This window comes from Erpetoichthys calabaricus, chromosome 4 (assembly GCF_900747795.2).
Source record: "Erpetoichthys calabaricus chromosome 4, fErpCal1.3, whole genome shotgun sequence".
NCBI lineage: Eukaryota > Metazoa > Chordata > Cladistia > Polypteriformes > Polypteridae > Erpetoichthys > Erpetoichthys calabaricus.
Window position 1 is genome coordinate 187,775,906 of NC_041397.2, and position 20,327 is coordinate 187,796,232.

The 20,327-nt window shown below is 35.9% G+C and overlaps 1 protein-coding gene across 1 annotated transcript in view; it reads left to right on the forward strand.

The window, feature by feature from the left end:
• tmem131 (transmembrane protein 131) overlaps window positions 1-20,327 on the forward strand; it is a 165,678-nt gene that overhangs the window by 129,216 nt on the left and 16,135 nt on the right. The window contains exons 26-31 of the mRNA XM_051926866.1: window positions 2,620-2,771; window positions 7,619-7,761; window positions 7,973-8,159; window positions 10,820-11,005; window positions 11,580-11,738; window positions 16,733-17,328. Of these exons, the coding sequence (XP_051782826.1) occupies window positions 2,620-2,771; window positions 7,619-7,761; window positions 7,973-8,159; window positions 10,820-11,005; window positions 11,580-11,738; window positions 16,733-17,328 (1,423 nt within the window). The remainder of the gene's footprint in view (window positions 1-2,619; window positions 2,772-7,618; window positions 7,762-7,972; window positions 8,160-10,819; window positions 11,006-11,579; window positions 11,739-16,732; window positions 17,329-20,327) is intronic.

Here is a 20,327-nt window from a genome sequence, read left to right on the forward strand (position 1 = left end):
TTTTACATAAAAAGTACATCCTTTTCTTGTTGTGATATGGTATTGGGATTTTATTCTTAAAATTGATGAAGATAAGACTGTGTGCTTGTAGTGTAATATCAGCACAGCATTACAGTTGATCATTCATTAAGTGGTTATGTTCCTTTGGATATTACTTTAAATAGAGCAGCTAAAAGAATAGAGTGTGTTGTGATACATTTTAAAAAAATAAGCAGAAATTTTGTCTCAAAGGTATAAACAAATCTCCCCAAAATGTAACCCAGTGAAGCCTGATGGCATCTCTCACAAGAGGCTTCACCTGGATACATAATGAATAGTCTTGAGTTTAGAGGAAGGTGTGTGATATATACACTTTTATGCTTTGAGGTGTGGTGTTCAGTGTTCTGCAAATGTTGAGGCAGAGTTTATTTCTTCACTGTTCCCATATACAGTGGTGTGAAAAACTATTTGCCCCCTTCCTGATTTCTTATTCTTTTGCATGTTTGTCACACAAAATGTTTCTGATCATCAAACACATTTAACCATTAGTCAAATACAACACAAGTAAACACAAAATGCAGTTTTTAAATGATGGTTTTTATTATTTAGGGAGAAAAAAAATCCAAACCTACATGGCCCTGTGTGAAAAAGTAATTGCCCCCTTGTTAAAAAATAACCTAACTGTGGTGTATCACACCTGAGTTCAATTTCCGTAGCCACCCCCAGGCCTGATTACTGCCACACCTGTTTCAATCAAGAAATCACTTAAATAGGAGCTGCCTGACACAAAGAAGTAGACCAAAAGCACCTCAAAAGCTAGACATCATGCCAAGATCCAAAGAAATTCAGGAACAAATGAGAACAGAAGTAATTGAGATCTATCAGTCTGGTAAAGGTTATAAAGCCATTTCTAAAGCTTTGGGACTCCAGCGAACCACAGTGAGAGCCATTATCCACAAATGGCAAAAAACATGGAACAGTGGTGAACCTTCCCAGGAGTGGCCGGCCGACCAAAATTACCCCAAGAGCGCAGAGACGACTCATCCGAGAGGTCACAAAAGACCCCAGGACAACGTCTAAAGAACTGCAGGCCTCACTTGCCTCAATTAAGGTCAGTGTTCACGACTCCACCATAAGAAAGACACTGGGCAAAAACGGCCTGCATGGCAGATTTCCAAGACGCAAACCACTGTTAAGCAAAAAGAACATTAGGGCTCGTCTCAATTTTGCTAAGAAACATCTCAATGATTGTCAAGACTTTTGGGAAAATACCTTGTGGACTGATGAGTCAAAAGTTGAACTTTTTGGAAGGCAAATGTCCCGTTACATCTGGCGTAAAAGGAACACAGCATTTCAGAAAAAGAACATCATACCAACAGTAAAATATGGTGGTGGTAGTGTGATGGTCTGGGGTTGTTTTGCTGCTTCAGGACCTGGAAGGCTTGCTGTGATAGATGGAACCATGAATTCTACTGTCTACCAAAAAATCCTGAAGGAGAATGTCCGGCCATCTGTTCGTCAACTCAAGCTGAAGCGATCTTGGGTGCTGCAACAGGACAATGACCCAAAACACACCAGCAAATCCACCTCTGAATGGCTGAAGAAAAACAAAATGAAGACTTTGGAGTGGCCTAGTCAAAGTCCTGACCTGAATCCAATTGAGATGCTATGGCATGACCTTAAAAAGGCGTTTCATGCTAGAAAACCCTCAAATAAAGCTGAATTACAACAATTTTGCAAAGATGAGTGGGCCAAAATTCCTCCAGAGCGCTGTAAAAGACTCATTGCAAGTTATCGCAAACGCTTGATTGCAGTTATTGCTGCTAAGGGTGGCCCAACCAGTTATTAGGTTCAGGGGGCAATTACTTTTTCACACAGGGCCATGTAGGTTTGGATTTTTTTTTCTCCCTAAATAATAAAAACCACCATTTACAAACTGCATTTTGTGTTTACTTGTGTTATATTTGACTAATGGTTAAATGTGTTTGATGATCAGAAACATTTTGTGTGACAAACATGCAAAAGAATAAGAAATCAGGAAGGGGGCAAATAGTTTTTCACACCACTGTATTTATTATCTCATTGAAAAATCTTTTTCTCAGTGCTATCCTAGATTAGAGCACATTTCATATAATATTTGGGACTTCGTAAGGGGTGGGGTATGATTCTCTTAAACTGGTGTAATTGGCAATTGAGAATAATAATTCAACCTTCAAGTATCTTCTCCACCAATAACTTATTCCTGTTTAGTGTTGAACTACTAGTAACAGGAATTATGAAGTAATTAGCTGCTTTGCTCATTATTGGTTTTATTAATACTTTCCCTTACTTTTATCATTAATGTGCCAGCATAAAAGTGTGATGTTATTGCATTTTAACAATATAAAATGTATAAATGTTTTTGATTGTTTGCATAAAGAAAAATCACATCCAGTTTTCTCTGCCACCTTGGGTGTTCAGGGAGCTACCTCTGACTCACAAGTAATTGGCAGTTTTCCAGCAGATAATCATACTTGCTTACCCTTGGCTGTGTATTTTGAAAATGTCTGGTGGTATATTTTGCAAATATATACTTGTTTCAGACATACTGGACCTTTCACAGGAATAATGAAACACAATTTTCTGTTTTTTGCTTTTCAGACTGCACCTTACAAGAATGGCCAAGGATTTTTAGAAGGATCTTCTCGCCCATATGTACACAACCTGATTCTTTCTCCAGGAGAAGTTAAAAGTTTTACATTAAAATTTAGCCCTGTGCACAACAGAACTGTCACCTCTTTGATTATTATAAGGTATGTTGGTTTAGTAAATAGATGGATAGATGTTTTTTAGGCATTGTGTTTATATATTATACTAGGGCGCTTCGCCCACCCTCGTGTTTGGTTTACCGGATATACAATTTAAAGAGATTATTTTCATGGGAATTGTTACATATGCATTATTTTCACTTTTACTTTAAAAACTTTTGTAAAAACAATACTTCTTCTTTTATTTTTGGCCCCGTGCGTGGTTGCATCTCTTTCTCGCAAGACATATAACGCTGCTCGCGTTGTGAAGGGGGGGGTGGGGGTGGGGAGTTTGGCGGCAGCTGCTATCGCGCTGCTTGTCGGTCATTTTAAAGCCTGTACAGCCGCTGTTCTTTTTGCCACTTTGTCTCTCTGCTGCTCGTGTTGTGATCGCTTCTCCATGATCATAAATATACACCTGACTGAATTGTGTTTTCTTTGAAATTAAAGTTGTTGCTTTAACTGTTACGGGACCACAGATTCTCATAGCGTATGGTCCATTATTGTGTAAATCTATGTTTTGTGCATTGAATGATGCGAAAAGACCTTTTCTGCTCTTTGCCTTTTATTTCTGACCTCGCTTTGTCCTGCTATTTTTTTCAATTACACCTGATCCTGATGATTCATTTCCTTTTGTTTGTGCTAAGATAATGCCATTCTCTTTCATCTCGCGGGTCTTTTATTTGTCTTCCATGATCTTAAAGTGAAGATCACATATCGTCTCCTAGTCATTCCCTCTCACAGGATTTTTTTTTTTATAATAGACAGATAAGTAGTAGATAATAAGCTTCCCTCTCTATTAACAAGCACTAAGAGACCCCTAACCCCAAAATCCACCCTCCAAGAGGCTATGCTTTGTTCACTTCACCTACACATCTAGGAACTACCTTGCTTAACTTTATAATGTGCCCTTTTCTGACAAAAATGAGCATTCCTGTATCAAAAGCTGAGTTGTTGGCACAATATTCAGGGAGATTTAAGATAACAAAGTTTGAACTTGCAGCCAGCCAAAGTCATAACAAATATCTCCCTAAATGCCACAGAAATGGTTCTCATATCATTTTAAATTTCTTTTCCTAAAATGAAAATTTACCATCTTATGAATGATTATAATATTAAAAATTGAATAGTGAAAAAACCTATATTTTTAAAATTGGTCAATATTTTACTGAAGCCAGCTTATATTGACATGAACATCCCCAGAAAATTTGGTCTTTTGGTTTTTGATTCTTTGCTGAGATATCATTACTTATCTGAAGTCTACATAAAAACCACAATTCTTACAATGCTTTTGAATAGCAGGTAGTGGTCAGTGAAGAAAAAATGTTACCTTTTACAAGTACTATAAATTTACACCGGCTGTTACAGACACAAATCAAATGTATGTTTTTCTTGTATAATATTAACAATAAAAGCAGCTCACTACTCAAAATGGTAAATCTTGCGATCTCTAGATTATAAGTCAGCAGATCCAAGTGCTGCACCAAGGAGGCTGTCGTATTGTACTTGCACCTTTTGTGAAAGTGTTTATTTGATATTTGGCCATCACCCTTCACACATTATACGGTTCATGTCTACATTTTCTCATTTAATACTAAAACATGAAAAACGTTTCTGTTTTAATGATGTGTTTACATAGATTATTGTAGACACAAAACACGCATGAAATTATTTCCACTTACAATTCTGGGAAGCTCACTCCCAGATAATCAATCAAGGCAGGAACTGGGAGAACTTGCCTGTTCTGAGGCAGTGGGGGGATGGTATAGTAGGCTGCTTGGGCTTATCGACACATTTAGAAGACCAAAAACGCTGACGGAGAGGTGCGAAGGGATTTAAGGTGGGCCGGATTTACACATTTTTTCGTTGGCTCTGGTAATTCTAGTGTTAATGAAGCTTCTGTTCAATTTCAGTGTAGCATAATTGGAACCTTAATTAATGTAATTACTTACACCTGTGCTTTCAGTACTACTTCATGCCAATATGGCTGCTATGAAAAAAGTCCACTAGTGATATAAAACCATGTGATGCCAGCTATAAGTAATGATAGCTCAGCAACGACTCATAAACCAAAGACCAAATTTTTTGGAGATGTTCATGACATTATAAGTTAGCTTTAGTTAATAATAATAAAAAAAAAAATAATTGACCAATTTTTAAAGTTTTTTTCACTTCAGTTTTTTAATTACAATCACTTTTAACATGATAATTTTTCAGTTTGGGGATAGCATAGTATTTAATACAGAGCTGGAAAAGAGATTTACAATGATATGAGAACCATTTCTGTGCAACTTATATTTAGGGAGATATAGCCAGTCAAAGTCATACCCACAAGTAAGTTCAAACTTTGTTAGCTTAAATCTCCCTTAATATTGATCCAAGACACATTAATTTCAGTTCCATGGGTTACTCATATGACCAAATCAGCATGTCAAGTTTACTTAAAATCTGTTGACGGAAAGGTGTGATGATTTGACATGGAATTACACCCATCTGTTTATTGCTGATTTGTAACAGATAATTTTTGCCACTTAATGTTGAGCACCTTGTGTAGGTCTAAAATACCCTAAGTTCTTGTCTATAAGCCGGACTCATGTATTAGCCGGAGACCAAAAATCATACGAATTTTTAAAATAAAATCGTATCATAGATAAGCCGGACTCATGGATAAGCCGAACGTACTATAACCTATAACTAATAGAAGGGAGGGAGGTCAGTGGTCTCACTCGCGCCCATTTAATTTCTTTAAGGGGGGAGAGAGTGTGAGATATTGCCGTCTCTCTCACTCCCCGCATGGCGCGGTTGGAGCGGCCGGAGCGCGTTCTTTCTGCTCTGGGCGTCGCCGAGTCAACACGAGCGCGTAGCGGTCATTTAAATTGTGATTTTATATGTAAGCATATTTAAATATACATCGCGGATTTCTGCGGACAATGGGTCTTTTAATTTCTGGTACATGCTTCCTCAGTTGGTTTGCCCAGTTGATTTCATACAAGGGACGCTATTGGCAGATGGCTGAGAAGCTAGATTGCTTACTTTTCTGTCTCTCTTGCGCTGACTATCTGTGATCCTGATGTATGGGGATTGAGCAGGGGGGCTGTTTGCACACCTAGACGATACAGACGCTCGTCTAAAAATGCTGAAAGATTATCTTCACGTTGCTATCTTTTGTAAAGCTGATTCCTGAAAAGACATGCTGCACAGTGCTTCGCATGCTTAAAAGCTCGAAGGGCACGTATTGATTTTTGACTGAAAAACAAACTCTCCCTCTCTCTCTCTTTGTCTGCTCCTGACGGAGGGGGTGTGAGCTGCCGCCTTCAACAGCTTTGTGCCGCGGTGCTTCGCATACTTAAAAGCCAAACAGACATATTGATTTGTTTGCTTCACTCCTTTGAAGAGGAAGATATGTTTGCATTCTTTTAATTGTGAGACGGAACTGTCATCTCTGTCTTGTCATGGAGCACAGTTTAAACTTTTGAAAAAGAGACAAATGTTTGTTTGCAGTGTTTGAATAACGTTCCTGTCTCTCTACAACCTCCTGTGTTTCTGCGCAAATCTGTGACCCAAGCATGACAATATAAAAATAACCATATAAACATATGGTTTCTACTTCGCGGATATTCTTATTTCGCGGGTGGCTCTGGAAACGCAACCCCCGCGATGGATGTATAAGCCGGACTTATGTATAAGCCGATATTCTATTTTTTCATTTTCACAACTTTTTTCCTTAGATAAGCCGCGGCTTATTGACAAGAACTTAGGGTAATTTGTATGTTTTAAAAGGCCTATAAATGAAGCAGAGATTAATATGTCACCTCATTTACCAAAGTATTTCTTTGAAGAATGATGTCATTCCTTCACTTGATTTGGCTTTTGAATGTGGTCCACTTGGTTTTTCTTTTATAGGGCTATTTGTTTTAATGAAATAAATGTAATCTTCAAAGTTCAAATGTCACTTCTCTGGTGAAGTAAATAATACACTGATCAGCCACAACATTAAAACCATTGACAGGTGAAGTGAATAATATTGATTATCTTATTAAAATGGTACCTGTCTGTTCTTGAGGGTGATGTGTTGGGAGCAAGAAAAATGGACAAGTTTATGGCTACAGTTAGGTCCATAAATATTTGGACAGAGACAACTTTTTTCTAATTTTGGTTCTGCACATTACCACAATGAATTTTAAATGAAACAACTCAGATGCAGTTGAAGTGCAGACTTTCAGCTTTAATTCAGTGGGGTGAACAAAACGATTGCATAAAAATGTGAGGCAACTAAAGCATTTTTTTATGCTTATGTGTGACTTTGACTTGGGCCAAATTGTAATGGCTGTATGACTGGGTCAAAGCATCTCCAAAGAGGCAGGTCTTGTTCGGTGTTCCCAGTACTTACGAAAGTGGTCCCAGGAAGGACAACCAGTGAACTGGTGACCTACACACTATTAGGCAGGTGGTTTTAATGTTGTGACTGATTGGTTTATTCACATAGTTATTTTTGAGTCGCCTTTTTGAAGCCTAAAGCTCTAGTCATTTTGGTCAATTAATAATTTGTGTTTATAAATAACTGATCTCTTAATTATGTCAATGTTATTGGCTATACAGTAACTCTAAATGTCGATTCTTGCTTTTGAATGTTTTATTAAAACAGACAATTTTTCCTAATTGTAATAAATGTAAATTCTGTAGCCAAATCCCTTTTTGTAGGATTATTCTAGAACAGGGGAGTTTTTTTATTTAAATCAGTTAAATGTAGAAATTCTGATTTTATGAATATCTCTTAAAGGATTTTAATGCATTTATGTGTGACATGTTGTTTTGAAATAGAATGAAGTTAACACTTCACTGATTTATTTCAGGAACAATTTAACAGTCTTGGACTGTATAGTTGCTCAAGGACATGGAGCAATAGAGAGTTTAAAGATTGCAGGCAAGCCCCCTGGTCCTGGAAGTTCCTTAAGATTCAAAATGACAGAAAGTTTACTGAAGGACTGTTCAGATAGTAAGTTTAATCCTTTTTTGTTTTTATTTAAAGTAAAAGTGCCCTTTTACAGGGAAATATTAAAAGTATTGGTCCACTTCACACTCAGTGCCAGAATGTTAATATAGTTTTTGTGTTTTTTTCCTGTAACACAATTTGTCAGAGAAATTTCTTTAACTTAGCTAGTTATTTGCATGTATCTGAACATCTTTTTTTTTTTTTTTCTCTGAAGAAATAAAATCAAAGGAACCAAATTTTACTCTTAAACGAACATTTAAAATTGAAAATACAGGACAACTTCCAGTTTCTATTAAATCGACGGAAGTTAGTGGATATCCCTGTGAAGGATATGGTTTTAAAGTTGTCAACTGTCAGGAATTTGTACTGAAGCCTAATTCATCTAAAGATATTGTGATAATGTAAGTAAATGTCTAAATTCTTTTTTTTATGTTAACTTTAAGTAAATAGGGAAAAATCAAGTGGGTTTGTAGTTGCCTACTGTGTTTTCAAAGCAGTACTCACTGTTTTTTTTCCCCATCTTCATTACAAAGTTTGTAGCAAATAAATGTTGGTAATGAAAAGTTAATAAATATTTTTAAAATAAAAAGATGAGTATTAAAGTTAATTAAATAAAACCCCTTTTTCAAACACCTTTAGCTATTGATTACAGTTAAATAAGAATTTTTCATTGGATCTAATGTGAGTTTTAAGAAGCAAATAATCAAAGATATCAGTTTAGTAGAATTTATTTCAGCTAGACTAAAATAAGGAATGTAAGGCTTGAAACATAAATCGCATACATTTTTTAATAAAATATTTTTGCAAATTTCTCTTGGCACCAAAGATTAATGCACTTGCAGGATGTATGAGAGGCACAAGCAGCTGGGATTTTGCAAAAAAAAAAAAAAAAAAATACTTCTTTGCTGCTTCAGCTCCACTGCCTGTTTTGAGACTCCACTAGTAAAACAGTACAAAGTTTCATCATTGCTTTTCCTGTTATGATGCCTTTCTGTCCCCTTCTTATAGTTCTCATATCATAAGCAGTTACCTTTCTTAATTTTTTCCTCCCATGTAAAATCGGTGGTAGAACGCATCATCATTGTAATGAATGCACCTTTGTTCCAGACTATATGGAAATGTATAAATATCATCTATACATATGTCTCTGTTTTTTGTCAGTGCGGCTTTGACATCGTGGACCATAAGGTGCATACTAATTCAGCTTGAGCAGGAACACTCAATAAAACTAAATTTAAAAAAAAAAAATTCAAGTAACGGTGAGATACGAAGCAGGCAGATTCACCAGCGTTTGTGTGTCAGCTTTTATCCCTCCTGATCAGAGAATTTCCAGTTCTGTTGTCAAAACACCAGTCACATCTACAGTTGTTCCCAGTTTCAGATAAAAAGTAACCGTGTCAGATCTGTGGGTGGGGGGGGTGGGTGTTGTATCGTGATTGTGACTGAGAGAATAAAAGTGAAATAAAAGCGCTAACTTTTACAAGTGCTATAGATTTACACTGGCTGTTACAGACACAATTCAAATGTATGTTTTTATTGTATAATATTAACAGTAAGAGTAGTTCACTACTCAAACAATAAATTTGCCTGGGAGCCAGTTTCAAACTCACAACCTCCGGATTATTAATCGGCGGATCTTACCATTACACCACGGAAGCTGGCGTATTGTTTTGTATTTGCACCTTTTGTGAAAGTGTTTATTTCATATTTGGCCATCAGCCTTCACACATTATACAGGTTCATGTCTTCATTTTGTTATTACTAAAACATGAAAAATGTTTGTTTTAACGATGTGTTTACACAGATTGTTGTAGACACAAAACACACATCAAATTATTTCCCCTTACAATTCTGGGTAGCTTACTTCCAGATAATCAATCAAGGCAGGAACTGGGAGAACTTGCCTGTTCTGAGACGGTGGGGGGATGGTATAGCAGGCTGCTGGCTGCTTGGGCCTATCGCCGGATTTAGAAGACAAAAGACGCTGAAGGAGAGGTGGGAAGGAACGTAAGAAAGGGCCGGATTTACGAGTTTTTCATAGCCTCTGGTAATTCTAGTGTTAAATGATTAAGATTTGTAAAGTAAATTATTTGGAAATTTTGATTTATTTTTTTTTTGGTATACACATTTACATGTGACGTCATATTGGCACTCAAACTTTTGGATTTTCGAATTTTGGATACTCTGCCTGTATTTTCACATGGAAAATGTGCATAAATAAAAATGGAACAAGCTAAATTCAGGTTTGTTTATTTTTTTTCTTGTTTTCAGAGTATCCTATAAAAAAAAAAGGTACAGAAAGGGGGTGGTGACCTTCTATGTGCACTTCTTGTGTCTTTCCTTTAAAATGGTGTTTTAGCGTCATGACAATGTAAGCGAACAGCTGCTTATTCCTCATTATATGGGAATATATTAGGCAGTTCAACTTGCTTTGCAGATTTTGATGATGGCGTAGTTGTTTTCCTAGACTATACAATTACCCAAATTACAAATTTTCATCCTCAGACCAGTAGACAGTGACATTTGCAAGTATTTTATTAAACAAAATTAATCAATATTCTTTAAAAATAACTGAATGATATAGTTAGCTTAAGACTACTTTAAGAAGCTATTCAAATATCCTGTTGATATGCAACATTATTCAGTCAGGTGCTAAAGTAAATGTGTAAAAGCCTTGAGTCGCGTGCAGATATCACTTAGTTTCAGGTTAAGATTTTTATTTAATTTTAAATCACTCTTTGAAATGATCAGATTCAATCAGCCAGGGCACTTGTTGCATAATTCAGCATATACTGTCTTAATGAAACACTAGTCTGAAAATCGACCAAAATCTTGGCTTGTTCCTTTGCTTTCATTGAGCTTAGGCTCCCATCTGCACACAGATTGCGACTTCCAGTGTATCAGGCACATAGCAATACATCACCTGTAGTAACCCTAGAATAATAATAATAAATACATAAAGATAAAATGTTGAGTGTTCAGATTTTATTTTATACAAGTTTTTTCGTGTATTTTAGTGTAATACAAAATTAATGTTGATTTTAATTTATTTTTATTTAAGGTTCACTCCTGATTTTACTGCTTCAAGAATCATTCGGGAATTAAAGCTCATTACAGCTGGTGGCACAGAATTTGTATTTGTATTAAATGCATCTCTTCCATATCATATGTTGTCAGCATGTGCGGAAACACTTCCTCGTCCCAATTGGGAACTGGGCCTATACATAATCATCTCTGTAATAATGAGGTAATGGCTTTGGATTTTTTTTCCCTCAAAAGTTGTAGTAGTAGCAGAAATCTGCAGGCTTTTAGAAATACAATTGAACTTGCACATTAAGTTCCCCGTCAGAATAGTGTCTGAAGAAGGAAGTGGAAAATGGAAGTGGAAAATGAGAAAGATGTGATCCTTTAATATATCATGTCTTCACTTTTTACCACAGGTCAGGCATGGTTTAGAATGCGTCTAACTGCTGTGTGGTTTTTCAAGTTTCTTCTTGATATCAATAAAAAACTGGCAAATGAACAGAATAAATGACTCTGCTTAATGTTCCTGGGCATGTTTTGTATTGTGATGCCTGAACATTACGGAAAGTATACTGCAGAATATATATATTTTTTTCATTTGAATTAAAACACTGCTGCATTTTTGTTCTCTGTATTTCTCACGTAGGTGGCAGTGTAATATGTAGTATATTTAAGGTGGTTGTCAAGTGGGGAAAAAACCTCCCTCCTTACAAATAGCATACAAATTCTGTGGTGAAATAGTAGTGAATGTGTGTAAAATGTTGATTAAATACTGTTACTTAACTCCTTATTTGCAGTTTTATGTTCCTTTTGGTGATTGGCACAGCCTACTTGGAAGCATTAGGCATATGGGAGCCTTTTAGGAGACGCTTGTCTTTTGAAGCTTCTAACCATCCTTTGGATTTGGGGAGACCATTTGATCTCAGGAGAATAGTAGGAATATCTCCAAATGGAAAGTAAGTGCACTACTATTTATAGTTAAACAGCTTCAATCTGTACAGTTTTTATCCTTTTGTCTTACTTCTCTTACTAAAGGTTTGTAATCCTTAATTTTACCCCTGGCATTAAAGGAATTATTCTTTTCACAACACTGCAGCTTGTTTGACTAGTTCCTGATATTCTGTTTTTGTAAAGTGAACACCCTCATGTCTTTAGACAAAATGTAGTATTAGTTGAAGGTACCATAATCAACTTTTGACGCCATTTCTTAATTGCTACTTAGTATATACAAATTATCCAATTATATTGCTCTTGTCAAAGCATTTTTGCCACATAAATGCACAAAATCATTTCTTAATCCCTGCTTAACTATAAGTGAGAAAATTATTCAACACCTATATTGTCCAGGTCAAATTGCAGTTTTCTCCTTAGTTACTCACTCAAACAGCTTACCAGACTTAAGTAATAAGTAGACTCAATCAGGCCTGATTCAACATTGGCAAACCTAATAACAGCCGGTCCTGTTAAATTTAAATGTGACCATATATTAACCCTTACCATGAGAGAAATGTAGACCTCACTAGAACACTGTACTTCAATTGCAGAAGACATGAGGAAAAAAAATTGCTGAAACCATTTAGAGGGTTAAAACACCATTTCGAAGGCCATTGGAATCTGCCACACCACAGAGTCTCTTCCCTATCTACCTAATCTTCTTACAATAAAATCTGGGGTGATAGTGTTAGAAAACTTTGTAATGTTTGTAATGGCTTATGGGTAGTTTGAACATGCACAGCACTTTGCCATTAGTCTGCTTAAAGCCAGTATCAAATGAAAGTGGATGTTCTGCTGTGAGATTGCACCAGGGTGCTGCAGAGGAAGACAAACTTGGACAAGAGAAGCACACAGCCAGTCTCCTTTTAAAATGGCTAAATCTCACAACAGAGGTTTGCTTTTTACTTCTTTCTTCCTTAAACAAAATGGATACATTGTCTCACAATATGTGTGCAATCACAAGACATGGTCCAATATTCTGTAACATTTTTTGCTTGAAAAAAATGGATGTTTTCGATAGGTTTTAAGGTTTACTTTATAATGGGACCTTGGTATCCATAAGCTCCATTATAAAATGGTAGAGCAGGCTAGGTATTTTTTTTTTTATTTGTAAAATATGCTTCACTTTGGGGCTCAATTCAGGTGGGAAACTAATATATACCAGATTTTCTGAAGAATCTAACTTAGATTTGAAAAATACCGAGCATACCCTTTATGTGGCAATTTAAAACCTATTATCAAAATATTAAATATTTACGTAAATTGCTGAGATCCTGAATCTTTATGATTTTGCAGATTCCTCTCTTTTCTGTTGTCACATGCATGTTGAAAGATGAAGTGCAATGTGTTATAGTGGCTAAAGCATAACACTTTTAATTGCATCTTTACAGGTTCAGTTCCTCTGAGCCAGTCACTTAACCATCAATTGTAGCACAATAGTCAGTTAACACATGGCAATACAATCTATAAAAAACATTTTTGTCTGTTAGAACATCACATGAAAACTACCAATGATGATTTTTCAAAAATGTGCAGTTATTTCTGGTAAAGTTGAATATAGGGTAATAAAATTTCTGATTTTCTTTGTGTAAATATTTAGAAAAAAATTAAAACCTCACAAAAAACACTTCATATCTGATGGCAGCAACAAGTCAATAGTGTACTTAACTGAAATTCCTCAGAAAGAATTACTTTGTTAAATAAACCATCTCTTGTTTTATTTTATATATGAAATTGAAATTCTGTCAGAACAAGAAATTAAAAACCAATACATCCTTATAAATTTGCCATTTTTGTCGGACCTTTGCACTTTTTCGTCTCTTTCCAGAACACATGAAATTGCCTTGATTTTTTTTTTTAACCTAAAAACAATGAAACATTTGTCAAACAAAACTAAACCAGTTTCAGATAGTTGTTGAACAGAATAATTATTGAGAATTTTTGAATAAGCCTATTGAAAAAACAAGATTTTCATCTTTGTCACTCAAAACTCATCTGTTCAGGAAGGCTTTTAGCTCTACTTGACTTTATCACCCTTCTCTCAGTTTACTTCTCTGTCAAGATGCTCCTGTAACCTGTATGTGTGTGTGAGACCATCAGTTCTGTTGTCTGTTAGGCTTTTTTTCTCTGAATTCACTGTTGTAATCTTCTTTATTTATTTATCTGGTTTGTACAACGCTATATACTGTGTACCCCGCCATTCTTCTTATATTCTGTAAGTGCCTTGAGCATGGGAAAGGCGCTATATACAGTAATCCCTCGCTATATCGCGCTTCGCCTTTCGCGGCTTCACTCCATCGCGGATTTTATATGTAAGCATATTTAAATATATATCGCGGATTTTTCGCTGCTTCGCGGGTTCCTGAGGACAATGGGTCTTTTAATTTCTGGTACATGCTTCCTCAGTTGGTTTGCCCAGTTGATTTCATACAAGGGACGCTACTGGCAGATGGCTGAGAAGCTACCCAACTTACTTTTCTTTCTCTCTCTCTTGTGCTGACTATCTGTGATCCTGACGTAGGGGGTGTGCCGGGGGGCTGTTCGCACACCTAGACGATACGGACGCTCGTCTAAAAATGCTGAAAGATTATCTTCACGTTGCTACCTTCTGTGTGCAGCTTTTAAGTATGCTGCACGGTGCTTCGCATACTTAAAAGCTCAAAGGGTATTGATTTTTTTATCTGTCTCTCTCCATCTCTCTCTCTCTCTCTCTCTCTGCTCCTGACGGAGGGGGTGTGAGCTGCCGCCTTCAACAGCTTTGTGCCGCGGTGCTTCGTATACTTACAAGCCAAACAGCCCTATTGATTTGTTTGCTCCTTTGAAGAGGAAGATATGTTTGCATTCTTTTAATTGTGAGACTGAACTGTCATCTCTGTCTTGTCATGGAGCACAGTTTAAACTTTTGAAAAAGAGACAAATGTTTGTTTGCAGTGTTTGAATAACGTTCCTGTCTCTCTACAACCTCCTGTGTTTCTGCGCAAATCTGTGACCCAAGCATGACAATATAAAAATAACCATATAAATATATGGTTTCTACTTCGCGGATTTTCTTATTTCGCAGGTGGCTCTGGAACGCAACCCCCGCGATGGAGGAGGGATTACTGTAAATAAAATTATTATTAATGTATTATTGTATCAAAAATCTGTTTCATGTTTTCTGAATGCTTAATTTATAATGAACAAAAAAGGTCATATTCAGTTTTTGTCTTAGGCTTATTTTATCCATTTGTGAAAAGATCTGTGTTTGAGCTGGAGTAAAAAATGTCTTGATAAGGTGAACGTGAGAGGAAGTGTACACTTCTTAGAGATCAGCCAGGAGTGCTTCTCAGGGAGCGAGGAGGGCATGAGTTCTTCTCTGTAGTCAATTGTCTGTCAGTGTTTTATGTTATCACTGTAGCACATTCTAAATGCTTTACAATATTTCAATATTATTGCTGAACTACTGAGATAATTACTATTGTTTTATAAAATTGCTACAAAATTGCTTCTGTTTCTCTAAATCTTACACTTAATTTTACAGTAAAATGTAGCAATAGCACTAGATGGCAATTAATACAGTGATCCCTCGCTATATCGCGCTTCGCCTTTCGCGGCTTCACTCTGTCGCGGATTTTATATGTAAGCATATTTGAATATATATCGCAGATTTTTTGCTGGTTCGCAGATTTCTGAGGACAATGGGTCTTTTAATTTCTGGTACATGCTTCCTCAGTTGGTTTGCCCAGTTGATTTCATACAAGGGACGCTATTGGCACATGGCTGAGAAGCTACCCAACTTACTTTTCTTTCTCTCTCTCTTGCGCTGACTATCTGTGATCCTGACGTAGGGGGATTGAGCAGGGGGGCTGTTCGCACACCTAGACGATACGGACGCTCGTCTAAAAATGCTGAAAGATTATCTTCACGTTGCTACCTTCTGTGTGCAGCTTTTAAGTATGCTGCACGGTGCTTCGCATACTTAAAAGCTCAAAGGGCATGTATTGATTTTTGACTTTGTTTCTCTCTCTCTCTCTGCTCCTGACGGAGGGGGTGTGAGCTGCCGCCTTCAACAGCGTTGTACCGGTGGTGCTTTGCATACTTAAGCCAAACAGCCCTATTGATCTGTTTGCTTTCATCTCTGTTTCCTTTGAAGAGGAAGATATGTTTGCTTTCTTTTAATTGTGAGACAGAACTGTCATCTCTGTCTTGTCATGGAGCACAGTTTAAACTTTTGAAAAAGAGACAAATGTTTGTTTGCTGTGTTAGATTTGCGCAGAAACACAGGAGGTTGTAGAGAGACAGGAACGTTATTCAGTGACCCAAGCATGACAATATAAAAATAACCATATAAACATATGGTTTCTACTTCGCGGATTTTCTTATTTCGCGGGTGGCTCTGGAACGCAACCCCCGCGATGGAGGAGGGATTACTGTATTTAAAGAAAATGCATGTCTTTCTGCCATGCTGAGGTCCCAAGTGTTATTTTTCGTATGTGATATGTTTTATCACTCTGCTGTAGAATATACAACAATAATAGCAGAAGGTCCATAAAAATGGATAAAATAACTTGAATGTTATCAACAGAATATTGTTTTTCTTGTTTTGTTTCAATACAACTCATTAAAAAAAACGCTTGAAAAACATTGAATGGGTTAATGTACAACATAGACTTGTTTCTGTCACTTTTTCTGTCACACATGCACAATTGTGCAGATTTGTTTGTGTATATCAAATAGATCATTAAAAATTCCAGATTGTTGTGTCTAGCAGCATTAAGACTAAGACACTGTTTAGATGAGAATTTCTGTATCAGATAACTGTAAATCACCATGTGCATACATAGCAGATAGCAGAATTATAAAACCTATGCAAGAAATAATTTTAATTTTATTAATATAAAATGGTTAAAACAATAAATTGGACTGCCATAATTGTCATACTAATGGTTTTTTTTTTTTTTTTTTAAATAATTCATAGCTTGAATGAATATAGTGATTCAAACCACAACTCGACCAGAGGAATGTATGGATCTGGAAGTTCATCCAGATCTAATATGGGACACCACAGACAATGCAATGTGTCACAGTCACACACGCAAAGTAGAACCTCCGTAGAGAATGATGGGTCAAAATCAAGAATTATTTCCAACAGCATTAGCAGATCATCTATGCAAACAACATCAACACAGTCTGCAAATAAGACAAATGCTGTTGCAACTTCAGAAACCTGTTTAGTACAATGCCCAATAAACAGTAAAAGAACACGACCTGCCAAGCAGCAACAGAGTCCCACACAGCAGCATCCTGTTCAGAACCTTATAGAAGAGCCATCTCCACAGACTACAGTGCCTCAGCAGCATTGTCAGGAAACAGAGGGTTTACAGAGATTTCACCCTGCACATCCTGAGGGTAATACAGCCAGACACAGCTCAGAAGACTCTGATTATACCAGCCTTGTGGAAGCCATGGACAAAGACTTGGATCATACTGATTCACCACCTCCTCCTCCTCTTCCTCCCCCTGCTGCTGATGTTTTTCTGGATCAGCCCTCCTCTCCGGCACCACCAAATAAAGGTATAAGCATTGTATTACTGAATTTTCCTTTTTAATATTACCAGCTATTGCACAGATTATTCTGCTTCTGAAAGTAGTCTTACTAATTTTCTGAAAAGTTTCACATTTGGTGTGTTGTATTTTTAGTAACTGCTACATCCAATTAGTTAGGGAAGAAATTGTGGTGATCTATGTATTTAGAATTGAATCAAAATGTAAGCCATTTCTGTTACAAAGCGGCATTTTTTAGATTTTTGTGATTTATGAGTTGTTTGGGAAAACACAACTAAATATGAGTTGTTTAGACTTTATTACAAAAGACTAAAAAATATGAACTTTATTTAAAAGTTTAAATTCTTTCATATGATTTACACACAACATCTCTGCCATTTTACTAATCTTGGTGGTAATTAGATGCATTGTGTTCTTTCCTTAAAAAGAACGTCAGAACTGCAGTTCAGCATGATGGTAAAGGACTCTATCACAGAGTCATTCTAACTATGAGCAAGTCACACTTTTTTATATAAATGTGTGCACTCTCATGAACATACTTTGTTCTTGGTGTGTATAATTTGTAAAGTTGTAAATCTGAACCCAATCCATGCATCTTTATTAGAGGTATAGTATAATCAAATTCAGAATATTGTAAAATCCAGTATTAAAAATATCTAGATAGTTTTGAAATTTTAACCACTCAGCCATATCTATTTGCTGTATATGTATGGGAGTTCTGGTCTCCCAAGTTTTTTCTCATTTGAAAAAAATCAGATTATTTTTTCAGACGCTTGAGATTTGAGTTCTGGGTGATGGATTTGTATCTATACAGCAACAGTATTGCTATGTGAACAGTGATGGCAGAGCCACAACACACAAGTGACAAATTAAAGAAAACTAAATAGATACTGTGAAAAACATTCATCTATCATTTGCTTATCCTGGCAACACAAGGGTTTGATTTTTTATTTTAAAGTTCCACCAAACCTTGGAACAACTTCTATTTATTTCTTTTGCACATTTTCATAAAAGGCATGTAGCTCGAAGTGCTTTACAAGATGTCCAAGGAAAAATAATTGCAAGAGAGAGAGAGAAACTACAAATTAGAAGTAAATAAGTATATAAATGAATACAATAAGTACAAAAATAATAAAAATTGGTATGGACTTAAAAAATAAAGATAAACAAGCAATAGATAAAGTGGAGTCCTTAATTTTGGATTTGTTTTCGAGTCTGTTATGATTGTAACAAGTCCAATGCTATGGCCAGGGAGGAGAGAGAAAAAAAAAAGGTTCATCTTGCAAGATGCTAGTAAATTAGTTTCCGTTACTGCTACAGTGTGCTATTACCTTGGATAGCTTTTAGAGTATTAAAGGTTGAAATCATTTTAGGATACTTTTCTCATTTTTAAAAATAGACACAAATGGTAAATAAAAAATAAAAGTTGCTTGAAATTGTTTTAAATAAATGTTTTGTATATAGATGTTTTTATATTTACACAGAGATTGCTTAATTAGCAGCAGAAATGTCCTGTACCTCATAATGCGCACTATTACCTGTAGTTCAATGGGCTGCAACAAGACCAATGTTTCTAAAGGGTCTTTTTTCAGTTGCCTTGGTCTGCACTATGCTGTAAACAAGCTATATTTTAATCAAAATGATACAAAACCCTAAAAGAGATAAATGAAAATTGTGAATGGTAAGGATACATTATACTAATCAAGCAAGTTCAACCTATTCAAGTTCTATTTTACAGTCCGTGACCGTCTTTTCAACAGCTCTAAGGCCATGCGGTGTTATTTTATTTATAACCACTATTCTGTGGGTTTCCTTTAGATATTATTTGATTTACATATGGATATTCAGTGCCGTGGTGTGTTTTTGAGTACCTATTTGTTATTCAATTCAGGGTTTAGTTGAGTCATCAACTCATCTGTAACCTATCACTTGTAATAATTTTTGATTGTAAAAGCAAAACCTCATTCTTCAGCATGTCTTGTTTTCTTTCTTGCTTCAAAATGTTGAAAGGATATCCACCGTCACCGCATACTCAGTCTAGCATTCGCATTAGAATTGCATAGCTCTCACCTTTTAAACTAAGCCTTAGTTTAGTATAGAGCACTTTTTTAAAACTATTGTACCATCTCTGCTATTACAGCAGTGACACTCTACATGTTTATCACTTTAATTTACAATTTCTATTTAATTTTTGCACTGTTGGGTAATTAAATGTAATCTGACATGTTTTCAGAGTACCTTCAGGTTTTGCAAAAGTTTTTAACTTTGAAGTCCTATTTAATAAATAGGTCTTGCCCATCAGTTTTCTGAAATATGTAGAAATGGGTATGCAAACATCTTGGGATGCTGCTGTATCAAGGGTCACTTTTTTTTTTTTTTTTTGATTTTATTTTATTAAATCTAAATTTAAATTTGGATGGCTAGGTAAGAGGCTTAACAACCAGTTGTACTTTCTGGTTCTTTTTATTGACTTTACTGTAATATGTGTAAACTGTGGTGTGGGAACAATTCAAAACTTGAGTAGCTGTTCATAACATTGTTTGGCTTCTCCTTTATTTAAGTGAATGAGATACCTAACTATTACACCAATTTTGACAAGAATAGGAAATTCATCCCAATAAGCTTATCAAGCCTATTTACCTGATTTCTCCAAAATTATATCAAGCGTGGCCCAAAAATTCTTACTGTGTACAACACTATTTAGGAGCATATTCCATGTTTTAAATATACAGTACCTATGACAAGTTTTTATCTTTATCCCAGTGGTCTTGTTGAAGAGCCCTTTTTGAAATCACACCGGTTCCACTGTATTAGTTCCTTTCATAATTTTGAACCCTTCAATTGTGTCACCTCTTAATCCGTTTGCTTAAACTTAAAATATTCCTATCTTTCAGTCTTTGTTGATATAGCACAAACATCACAGTCCCAAAGTCAGTCTAATTGCTGTTTTCTTTAAGCCTTTTTAGTCACTTCAGTACACTTTTATCATGTAGAAATTGAATAGTCTG